This window comes from Carcharodon carcharias, chromosome 13 (genome assembly GCF_017639515.1).
Source record: "Carcharodon carcharias isolate sCarCar2 chromosome 13, sCarCar2.pri, whole genome shotgun sequence".
Taxonomy (NCBI): domain Eukaryota; kingdom Metazoa; phylum Chordata; class Chondrichthyes; order Lamniformes; family Lamnidae; genus Carcharodon; species Carcharodon carcharias.
In genome coordinates, this window is record NC_054479.1 from 1,500,251 (window position 1) to 1,512,973 (window position 12,723).

The 12,723-nt window shown below is 43.7% G+C and overlaps 1 protein-coding gene across 1 annotated transcript in view; it reads right to left on the reverse strand.

Moving 5' to 3' along the window:
• The window catches only part of dnah10 (dynein axonemal heavy chain 10), a 317,805-nt gene that overhangs the window by 77,682 nt on the left and 227,400 nt on the right, over nt 1-12,723 (reverse strand). The window contains exons 57-58 of the mRNA XM_041203322.1: nt 3,284-3,458; nt 684-865 (exon numbers count right to left, since the gene is read on the reverse strand). Of these exons, the coding sequence (XP_041059256.1) occupies nt 684-865; nt 3,284-3,458 (357 nt within the window). The remainder of the gene's footprint in view (nt 1-683; nt 866-3,283; nt 3,459-12,723) is intronic.

Sequence of the window (12,723 nt, forward strand, 5' to 3'; positions counted from 1 at the left end):
GATTTGAATTTTTTGCTGCCCATTTAACCGTTTGGTAGGCAGATGGGCAAAAAGGCCAAGCAGCCTTTGCATTTTTGATGAAACCTCATCCTTGGGCAGGATGAGGTTTCCACCAGTGATTTGAAAAAAAACTTTTAAAACTCATATTTGATATGTCCCTGCTCATGTGATATACTCACATGAGGGGACACATTTTCATTATTTTTAATAACAGCTCTGTGCCTCAGGGAGCTTTCATTTGCGTACATGTGCGAACCTCAGCGCTCTCATTCCTCCTGTGCCCCCCTCCCCACCTCCCCCACCGCCACCCTGGCAATGCTGAGCGCTGCAGCGCATGTTTCACACTGGCCAACCGTTAATTGGCCAACCAGCGTGAAATCGATGTCGGGGCCCAATGACAGGCAGCGGTCAGCTTTGCTGCGTCCACCCGACAAGGGCAAAATTCTGCCCCAGATGTTCTAGTTTTTGACTGTCCCTACTGACCCTGTACAAATGAGGTGCTCTCCCACTAACCCCACAGCTGCTTGTAATGTCAGCAGAGAGAGAAATCTGGGTAGCTACCACAGGATCATAAACTGCACATTTCATGAAATTTAACAAGCAATGTCCCAGTAGCTGATTGTTAAAGTTACTGCAACCCGGTCAATAATGAAAACAGTTTCACTTCTAGTTCAAGCATTTACCTTTTACGGTTTTGACTTGATTCTGCCCAATAGCATCACAATCCATTTCCATCAGGGCTTTTAGGAAGTTTGCCTCTGACATCATGCCTTTGGCTGATTTCCAGTTAATCTCTTTATAGCCTCTCATGACAAGGATACATTCACAAACAGTTTGCACTTGTCTCGGTGGCTTTGCAAATGATCTTTTTATATCATAAACAAAAAAATTGTTAAGTGCTGCAGTAGAATTGTACCAACAAGTTCTAATTAATTGCTCAAAATGAGTTACCTTGTAATCATAAGCCAACCCATTTAATTCATCAGTTTAGTTTTATTCTGTATTGAGAAGTGGAGGCAAAAGTTAATATAGGTGCCTTGCTTTCCTGCTTGCTATGGGGGAAATGCACATCTCACTGATATCTCATTCTCCACCTCACATACACTTAGTACAGCATTATTTATCAGGCACTGCAGATGTCTGACTCTAATTGAGATCAATATGTTTACCAGAGGGAAAACACTCAAATGGTCTGCTCCTAAAAGCTAGTGACATTGATCACAAGAAAAAACAGCTCATGGAGGAGCGGGAGCCACCACTCAGCCCTTTGATCCAACTCTGCCATTTAATAAGATCAAGGTTGACCTTGACGTCATCAAGAATGGGCTTGTGAGTTTAGAGAGAGGGAGAGATAGATGGAAATTATTGACATCATATACCAGACAAACAGCAATAATGAACAGATAATTCATGAACTCCATTTCCATTGACTGTCAAAAGAGAGGTCAACAATTTTGGGTACATTTACAATATTATCTAGAATCCTAGAATGACCCAGCACAGAAAGATGTTATTTGGTCTATCATGTATGTGTTAGTTACTCTCCTGAAGGCAATATTTTTGCCATTCTCAATTTTAAATGTTTTCACCACTTTTTTTGTTCCCCTTCCTTCAGTTACTCAGGCTACTGTTCACCACTACTCTCTGCTTTCTGTTCCTTGATCAATGTTGTATCCATACTGTTACTGTCCCTTTAGCCCCATGGGTTTAATGCTAACATGTTTATCATGTGACACTTTATCAAATGTCTTTTGAAAGTCCATATACACAACACCTGCCACATTGCATCATCAACCCTCTCCATTACTTCAACAAAAATATATAAATCATTATTTGAATGAAATGCAGTAAGTCATCACTGTAAGTCACCCTGCTTTAAGTCATTTCACTTTAACGTTGTTTACTCTTTAGGACCTTTTTGATTTATGTTGCCAATTTCGATTATACCTTGTCTGCACTGTGGCTCCACCCCTCACACACTGAACTCTGAGCCAGCCGCCACCATGTTCTGATGCTGAAGTCACCACCCCAGTCACCTGAGGCCCAGGCTGCAGGCCGAGAACAAGGCTTGAGATCTGGGAACAGCAGTGCCAGCAGGGCTGGGAAGCTGCTGGCCAACAGTCGGGTGATGAAGTGAGAGTAATTTTGGGGGGCGGTGGTGAAGGAGATGGAGCAGCTTCGCCCATGACCTTCCCAGCTTTTCCTGCTTCCCCCTCTCCAGCTTCTCCTCTGCCCACCTCGCCCCCAAGCTTCTCCCGCAACCCCACAGCTTCTCTCACTGCACCCACCAAGCTTCTCCACCACCACCCCCACCCCAGCTTCTCCCACAGGACGCTGCCAGTTACTCCCGTGGTCCAATAGTTTCTCCCACAGCAACCCCTCTCCTCCCCAGCTTCTACCACAGCCTCTCCCCACCCTCCAGCTCCATCATCACCACCCCTCCTTCCCTGGCTTCTTCCATGACACCCCGGGACAAGGGCTTGGCCCCTGCAAACTGTCAGGAAGGGGTACAGGCTCTGGAGACAGAAAGACAAAGACAGTGGGAAAGGAGAGAGAAAGAGAAAGGAGAGAGAGAGACAGTGGGAAAGGAGACAGAGAGATAGAGTGGGAACGGAAAGCAAGCAAAAAGTTTCAGTTTCAGGCGTGCAATGGGTGAGCCACAGAAGCTGTGTTACTCAGGGTTTGTTTGGGTGATTTAGTGTTATCTAATTTCAATGCATATAGTATTTCTGTTATATTCAGTGATTTAACTTTTTTTGCAAGTTCCTATGGGAACATATGATTCACGTAAAGTTGCTTCACTTAAAGTCATGATTTTCAGGAATGTAACCACAACTTATAGTGAGGATTTACTGTATGATTAAGAATATTGAAATTGCAACAATGAAGATGGCTGCTAATATGATAACATCTTGTAATTATATAGCACTTCAGCATTAAAAAACAAGATATGACACTCAGCCACATAAGGAGATATTAGGGCTAATGACCAAAATCTTGGTCAGAGGTAGGCTTAAAGGAGTGTCATAAAGGAGAAAAGAAAGACAGAGATTTGGAGGAGTTTAGGGAGGGAATTCCAGAGCTTAGAGCCCAGGCAGCTGAAGGCACAGGTGTCAATGATGGAGGGATTAAAATAGGGGTTGCACAAGAGTTAATAATGGAGGAATATAAATAACTTAGAGGGTTACAGGGCTGGAGGAGATAACAGAGAAAGGGAGGAACATGGAAGAATTTGAAAACAAGGGTGAGAATTTTAAAATTGGAAGTTCTTATCCAGGTTTACCTGATCTCAGTGACATCAGACTTATCCAAGCTCTGCAATGCTATTCTGGCAGCCTCCAGAGCAGGCAAAGCTTCAGCCAAGGAATTTTCTGCATCCTGCTTTTCCACTGCTATCACCTTATTCTGTTCCTCTATCTCAGAAGCTTTCTCTTCTGCGAGCTGCTTCTTTTCCTCAGCTGAAAAATTTACGTAGAAGGAGCTGTAAATCTGCATTTATTTACACTTCCTTTAGTGCAAATTCAACGATAGCCTACACATCAACAAAAACGAAATACTGTGATAAATTCATTCACTAATTTATTCAAAAGGCCATACACTAACCTTCTACTATTGATATCAGTAAATGCATAGGTGAGGCAGGTGGGTGGATACAAATCAGCCATGATCCAACTGAATAGTGGTACAGGCTCGAGAGACTGAATGGCCTTTTCATGTTCCTACGTTTCTAAGTACAACTGGCTAACACATCATGACTATTCACTTCAAAAAGTTCCTAGGTAAAGATGACCTGAAAATGCTGAACGTCACCCGTCATAGATTTGGCTCTAGTCTGTGTGTGTGTGTGTGTGTGTGTGTGTGTGTGTGTGTGTGTGTGTGTATATACTTGTGCATGTGCGTGGGGCTGCTTACACACTGTCCCATGCAAATTAGGTGCCATTCCTGCAAACTCAGAACGAGATTGAACCACTGAGAGGAATTTCCAGGTCCCTGTACTTAAAAGAAGAACAATTTCTGAAATATGCATCTCACTGCTTGAGATTGAAAATCTCCAGGCCCCAGCCTAAAATCACAGGCATTTTTTGTACAGAAAAGTGGGGTCAACCAGCCCATATAACACTAGCCCTTTACTGCATAATTTTTTTAAGCAGGAGTATGAAGTAGCATTATACATTCCCCTTTTTATATTTGTGTAAGTTTCTGGCTAAACAATCTTTCACAGCAAGGAATAAATCTGCTCCCAAGTCTTTAGGAACATTTTTTGTCATCTTTTTTCCAATTTACCCTAGAATGAATTTTTAAGTTAATTTATATTCTGATGTTGTTATCTAGTTATATTCAGTTCACAAAAGGTAAATGAGCTATGTGGTATGTTGGTTACAGCAAACTAGGACAAAGAGTTATATAGGTTATATCCTGCCTGATTTCATGCTCGTTTGCTCATTAATTATGCATAGGAGAGTTTCTCCAAATCACGTGCAGACAGGAACTAATTTGTCCGCAACCGCCGTCACCTAATAGGCTTGAAAGTTCAGGCGCCAAATTTAAATGCCACCCTCACTCTCTCCAGCCTAGCTTTCAGAAGACGATGTGTGGAGATGGTTGCAGCAAAGGAGAATGCTGCTCCTAGGTTTTGCAGGCTGGAGGCTCTCATGGATAGAGTGCAGCAACACAAGGATACTCTCTATTCCAGGAATGGCTCCAGGAAGGAGCCAAGGAACACAAGGAGCCAAGGAACACAAGGATACCCTCTATCCCAGGGATGACTCCAGGAAGCCCACCAGCCTCACTTCACCAGCCTGGGAGACCATTGCGAGGGCAGTGAGGGCATCAAGCAACTGCCCTTGAAATGCAATCTAGTGCAGGAAGAGGATGAATGATCCCATCCGCTCTGCCAGGGTAAGTCAACCTTCTTCTAACTAATAGTAATTTAGTAGTACAGAACTTGAGTATTGCTGAAAAAAGAGACATGTCAAAGTTTTTTATCTTACACTTATCAGGACACCTCGCAAGGATGCCAATATAAAGGGAAAACAACAATTTATACTGGAAGCTACATATATTAATGTACAGGGCCCTGTTATTTGCAGACAAAAAGAACATGTACATACAATGTGCCTGTTTCAGCTAAACAAAACAAGTGGCAGCCATTCGCTGACACATTCCTCAGGGCCATAAGATCAGAAGACATTGGAGCAGCAGTAGACCATTCGGCCCATCGAGTATACTCCACCATTCAGTGAGATCATGGCTGATCTGATAATCCTCAACTCTATTTTCCTGTCTTTTCCCCATAACCTTGATTCCCTTACTGATTAAAAATCTGTCTATCTTAGTCTTGAATGTATTCAACAACCCAGCTTCTACAGCCCTCTGCGGTAAAGAATTCCACAGATTAACTACCCTCTGAGAAAAGAAATTCCTCCTCATCTCTGTTTTAAATGGGCAACCCCTTACTCTGAGATTATGCCCTCTGGTCCTAGACTCTCCCACAAGGGGAAACAACCTTTCAACATCTACCCTGTCAAGCCCCCTAAGAATCTTATATGTTTCAATAAGGTCACCTCTCATTCTTCTAAATTTCAATGAGTACAGGCCCAACCTACTCAACCTCTCCTCATAAGAAAATCCCTCCATACCCGGGATCAACCTCGTGAACCTTCTCTGGATGCCTTCAATGCCAGCATATCTTTCCTTAGATAAGGAGACCAAAACTGTTCACAATATTCTAAGTATGGTCTAACTGGTGCCTTGTATAGTTTTAGCAAGACTTCCCTATTTTTATACTCCATTCCCTTTAGAAATAAAGGCGAATGTTCCATTTGCCTTCCCTATTACCTGTTGAACTTGTATGTTAGCTTTTTGGGATTGATGCACAAGGACTCCCAAACACCTCTCTGCTACAGTCTTCTGCAGTCTTTCTCCATTTAAATAATATTCAGCTCCTTTATTCTTCCTGCATAACCTCACATTTTTCCACATAATATTCCATCTGCCATGTTTTTGCCCATTCACTTAACCTGTCTATATCCCTTTGTAGACTCTTTGTGTCGTCCTCACCACTTGCCTTCCCACCTATGTTTGTATCATCTGCAAATCTGGTGATAGGACATTCACTTCCCTCATCAATATATATTGTAAATAATCGGGTCCAAGCACTGATCCCTGAGGCACTCCACTAGTTACAGGTTGCCTTCCTGCCCCCTTTATCCCAACTCTCTTTCTTCTATTAGTTAGCCAATCCTCTAGCCACGCTAATATACAACCCCCAGGACCATGGGCTCTTATCTTATTAAGTAGCCTTACGTGCGATACCTTATCGAACGCCTTTTGGAAATCCAAATATATTATCCAAATATAAATAAATCCAATGCCTTGACCAATCAGGGTCAAGCTGCCTGGTTTAAATTTCAAACAAAGCTTGGAAGTTAATTGTCAGTCACCATCACTGGTGCATTCTCCATAGCAACGCCTCTCCCAATCAGAGTCCACTTGCCAACAAATCACTTTCTCTTCTCATACAGAATAAATAGTTGTTTTCCTCTTATATTGGCATTCTTGCGAAGTGTCCTGATGAGTGCAAGATGAAAAGCTTCAACATGTCTCTTTTTTCAGTGATACCTTCTTCTCATTCCAATCTCACACTCTCATTATGACATCACGCAGTCAAAGAGTTACACTGTTCAGGGATCTCACACAATATTAGCAGGGAACACATCACCATTGATTGTCTTACAGGCACTTTAACATGACCAGCATCTCATCTATCATGCTGTATCAACTCCTCAGCCCTTATTGGGGTGGGCTCAACACACACAATAGGCATGCATGCTTCTCAGCCTCTCCTTCATCTCTCCTCATCACATTCCATCCATTTGTCTTCGTACAGGCCAAGCTTGTGTTGTGGATAAAGGGGAACTGGTGGATCCAAATGACTTGGATGAAGGGACTGGAGGAATGGTTGCTAAATTTGCTGATGATACAAATATAGGTAGGAAAGTAAATTGTGAAGAGGACATAAGGAGGTTGCAAAGTGACATAAATGGATTAAATGTATGGGCAAAGATCTGGCAAATGGAGTATAATGTGGACAAATATGAAATTGTTGATTTTGGCAAGAAGAATAAAAAAGAAGCTTATTATCTAAATGGTGAGAGATTGCAGAGCTCTGAAATTCAGAGGGATCTAGGTGTCCTAGTGCATGAATCACAAAAGTATGCAGATACAGCAGGTAATTAGGAAAGCTAATAGAATGTTATGATTTATTGTGAGGGGAATTGATTACAAAAGTTATCCTTCAGTTGTACAGGGCATTGGTGAGACCACATCTGGAGTATTGTGTACAGAACCTTTCTTCTTATTTAAAGAAAGATGTAAATGCATTGGAAGCAATTCAGAGAAGGTTTCCTAGGCAAATACCAGGAATGGGCGGGTTGTCCTATGAAGAAAGGCTAGACAGGTTAGGCTTGTATCCACTGGAGTTTAGAAGAGTAAGAGGCAACTTAATTGAAACCTTTAAGATCCTGAGGGGTCTTGACATATTTTAAGGCAGAGGTAGTTAGATTCTTGATTAGCAAGGGGGTGAGAGATTATCGGGAGTTGGCAGGAATGTGGAGTTGATGTTACATTCAGATCAGCCATGATCTTATTGAATGGCAGAGCAGATTCAATGGGCCGAGTGGCCTATTCCTGTTCCTAACAATGGAAGATGGTTGTGGTTATTGGAGGTCAGTCTTCTCAGTTCCAGGACATCACTGCAGAAGTTCCTCAGGGTAGTGTCCTCAGCCCAATCATCTTCAGCTGCTTCATCAATGACCTTCCGTCCATCATGAGGTCAGAAGTGGGGATGTTCACTGATGATTGCACAATGTTCAGCACCATTCACGACTCTTCAGATACTGAAGCAGTCCAAGTCCAAATGCAGCAAGACCTGGACAATATCCAGGCATGGGCTAACAGGTGGCAAGTAAAACTCATGCCACACAAATGCCAGGCAATGTCCAACTCCAGCAAAAGAGAATCTAACCATCGCCCTTGACATTCAGTGGCATTACCATCACCGAATCCCCCACTATCAACATCTTGGAGGTTACCATTGACCAGAAACTGAACTGGACTAGCCATATAAATACTGTGGCTACAAGAGCAGGTCAGTATGGAAAATCCCAAGATATTCTATAAGTATATCAATGGGCAGAGGATAACCAGGGAAAGAGTAGGGCCCATAAGGGACCAAGGGGGCAATCTATGGGTGGAGCCAGAGGACTGGAGTGTTGAATGAATACTTCACATACATCTTCACCCAAGAGAATGAGGATGAAGGTATCGAACTCGGGGAGAGAGACTGCGAGGTTCTTAAGCAAATTGATATAGGGAGTGACAAGGTATTGGAGGTGTTGGCAGGCTGAAAAGTGGACAAATCTCCAGGTCCAGATGATTTGTGTCCCAACCTGCTGAGGGAGGCAAGGGAGGAGATCGCAGGGGCTCTGACTCAAATTTTTAATTCCTCTCTGGCCACGGGGGAGGTGCCAGAGGACTGGAGAACAGCTAATGTGGTTCCACTATTTAAGAAGGGTTGTAGAGATAAGCCAGGGAACTACAGGCTAGTGAGTCTCATGTCAGTGGTAGGGAAACTATTGGAGAAAATTCTGAAAGAGAGAATCTAACTCCACTTGGAGAGGCAAGGTTTCATCAGGGATAGCTAGCATGGCTTTGTCAGAGCGAGGTCATGCCTAACAAATTTGATTGAATTTTTTGAGGTGACCAGGTGGTGTAGATGAGGCTAGTGCAGTTGATGTAGTTTACATGGATTTCTGCAAAGCCTTAGACAAGGTCCCACATGAGAGACTTATAAAGAAGACAAATGCACATGAGATACAGGGTAATTTGATAAGGTGGATTCAAAATTGGCTTAGTTGTAGGAGACAGGGTGATGAGGAGAGAGCGAGAGGTGGGCTCTGGGACAGTCAGTCAGCAGCACCTAGAGGAGTGAGTGAGAGGAGGACTCTGGGACAGGCAGTCAGCAGCACCCAGAGGAGTGAGTGAGAGGAGGACTCTGGGACAGGCAGTCAGCAGCACCTAGAGGAAAGTGCGAGAGGAGGACTCTGGGACAGGCAGTCAGCAGCACCTAGAGGAAAGTGCGAGAGGAGGACTCTGGGACAGGCAGTCAGCAGCACCTAGCGGAAAGTGCGAGAGGAGGACTCTGGGACAGGCAGTCAGCAGCACCTAGAGGAGAGTGTGAGAGGAGGACCCTGGGACAGGCAGTCAGCAGCACCTAGCGGAAAGTGCGAGAGGAGGACTCTGGGACAGGCAGTCAGCAGCACCTAGAGGAGTGAGTGAGAGGAGGACTCTGGGACAGGCAGTCAGCAGCACCCAGAGGAGTTGAGTTGAAAAGGAGCACGAGAGGAGCCGGGAGTTGAAGAGGAGCACGAGAGGAGCCGGGAGTTGAAGAGAAGCTGGGAGAGCAGGGGTGACTGAGGGAGTTTGATGAGGAGGGAATGAGGTGATCCTTTGAGTACCGTGAGTACAGCCGGGTAAGCATTTACTACTTTTATTGCTTATAGTTTTTAAGGTCTTATTTTGTGGTTCATCATTTGTAGGGCTATATTCTGTAACAACGAAGAGCAGGGAAGAAGGGCCTGAGAGTAATTGATATTAAGTATCTTCCAAAAGGTTTAATTTAATTTAAAGGGCTAAGTCATGGCAGGAGAGCTCAAAGCCATGGTGTGCTCCTCCTGCTCTATGTGGGAAGTTGGGCACATTTCCAGTGCCCGGGGCCAGCATGTGTGCGGGAAATGTCTCCTGCTGCAGCTCCTGGAAGCCCGGGTTTTGGAGCTGGAGTGGCGGCTGGGGACACTGTGGAGCATCTGCGAGACAGAGAGTATCATGAATAGCATGTATAGAGAGGTGGTCACACTGCAGGCAGGAAGGGTGCACCACCAGGCAAAGCAAGAGGACTAATCAGGCAGTGCAGGAATCTCCTGTGGCTATTCCCCTGCAAAACAGATATACCGCTTTGGGTACTGTTGGGGGGAATGGCCTCTCAGGGGAAAGCAGCAACAGCCAAATTCGTTGCACCATGGTTGGCTCTGCTGGGGTGGAATAAAAAGTGTCAGAATGCAATAGTTATCGGGGATTCAATTGTAAGGGGAATAGATAGGCATTTCTGTGGCCGCAAACGAGACTCCAGGATGGTATGTTGCCTCCCTGGTGCTAGGGTCAAGGATGTCTCAGAGCGGCTACAGGACATTCTGAAGGGGGAGGGTGAACAGCCAGTGGTCGTGGTACACACTGGTACAAACGACATAGGTAAAAAAAGGGATGAGGTCCTAAAAACAGAATATAGGGGGTTAGGAAGTAAATTGAAAAGTAGGACCTCAAATGTAGTGATCTCAGGATTATTACCAGTGCCACATGCCAGTCAGAGTAGAAATAGCAGGATATATCGGATGAATAGGCGGCTGAAGAGATGATGTGAAGGGAAGGGTTTCAGATTCCTGGGACATTGGGACTGGTCCTGGGGGAGGTGGGACCAATACAAACCGGACAGGTTACACCTGGGCAGGACCGGGACTGATGTACTAGGGGGAACATTTGCTAGAGTGGTTGAGGAGGGTTTAAACTAAAATGGCAGGGGGATGGGAACCTATGCAAGGAGTCAGAGGAAGGGGAATCAAAACAAGAACAAAAGACAGAAAGCGGAATAAGAAAAGTGATCGTCAGAGAAATCAAGGGCAAGAATCAAACAGGGCCTCAGTGAAAAATAGTGGGAACAGGACAAGTAATGTTAAAAAGACAAGCCTTAAGGCTTTGTGCCTTAACGCGAGGACCGTTCACAATAAAGTGGATGAATTAACTGCGCAAATAGATGTAAACAGGTATGATATAGTCGGGATTATGGAGACATGGCTGCAGGGTGACCAGGGATGGAAACTGAACATCCAGGGTTATTCAGAATTTAGGAAGGACAGACAAAAAGGAAAAGGTGGTGGAGTTGCATGTCTGGTTAAAGAGGAAATTAACGCAATAGTGAGGAAAGATGTTAGCTTCAACGATGTGGAATCTGTATGGGTAGAGCTGAGAAATACTAAGGGGCAAAAAACGTTAGTGGGGGTTGTATATAGACCCCCAAACTGTAGTGGTGATGTAGGGAATGGCATTAAACTGGAAATTATAGATGCATGCAATAAAGGAACATCTGTAATTATGGATGACTTTAATATTCATATAGATTGGGCAAATCAAATTAGTAACAATACCGTAGAGGAGGAATTCCTGGAGTGTATACGGGATGTTTCTCTGGGCCAATACATTGAGGAACCAACGAGAGAACAGGCCGTCCTCAACTGGCTATTGTGTAATGAGAAAGGAATAATTGGCAATCTAGTTGTGCGAGGCCCCTTGGGGATGAGCAACCATAATATGATAGAATTCTTCATCAAGATGGAGAGTGACGTAGTTGATTCTGAGACTTGGGTCCTGAATCTTAATAAAGGAAACTACGATGGTATGAGGTGCAAGTTGGCTATGATGGATTGGAAAACGTTACTTAAAGGGATGATGGTGGATAGGCAATGGCAAACATTCAAAGAGCACATTGAACTGCAACAATTGTTTATTCCTGTCTGGCGCAAAAGTAAAACAGAAAATGTGGTCAAACCATGGCTTACAAGGGAAATTAGAGATAGTGTTAGATGCCAGGAAGAGGCATACAAATTGGTCAGAAAAAACAACAGACCTGAGGATTGGGAGCAGTTTAGAATTCAGCAAAGGGGGACCAAGGGATTGATTAAGAAGGGGAAAATAGAGTACGAGAGTAAGTTTGCAGGGAACATAAAAACTGACTGTAAAAAGTTTCCAACGGTATGTGAAGAGAAAAAGACTGGTGAAGACAAATGTAGGTCCCTTACAGTCAGAAACAGGGGAATTTATAATGGGGAACAAAGAAATGGCTGACCAACTAAATACATACTTTGGTTCTGTCTTCACAAAGAAGGACACTAACATACCAGGAATGTTGGGGTACACAGGGTTTAGTAAGAGGGAGGAACTGAAAGAAATCAGTATTAGTAGGGAAATGGTGTTGGGGAAATTGACGGGATTGAAGGCCAATAAATCCCTGGGGCCTGATAATCTACATCCCAGGGTACTTAAGGAAGTAGCCCTAGAAATAGTGGATACATTGGTGGTCATCTTCCAAGATTCTATAGACTCTGAAACAGTTCCTACAGATTGGAGGGTAGCTAATGTAACCCCACTATTTAAAAAGGGAGGCAGAGAGAAAACAGGGAATTATAGGGGCTTATATTTCAACTCTTTCTTGGACTCGAACGCAAGTTCTGTCGAAGGGTCATGAGGACTCGAAACGTCAACTCTTTTCTTCTCCGCTGATGCTGCCAGACCTGCTGAGTTTTTCCAGGTAATTCTGTTTTTGTTTTGGATTTCCAGCATCCGCAGTTTTTTTTTGTTTTTTTCTTTTTGTTTTTTTTTTGTTTTTTTTTGTTTTTTTTTGTTTTTTTGTTTTTTTTTTGTTTGAATTATAGACCAGTCAGCCTGACGTCGGTAGTGGGGAAAATTCTAGAGTCCATTATAAAAGATTTAACAGCTGAGCACGTGGAAAACAGCGGCAGGATCGGACAGAGTAAGCATGGATTTATGAAAAGGAAATCATGCTTGACAAACCTACTGGAATTTTTCAAGGATGTAGCTAGTAGAGCTGATGAG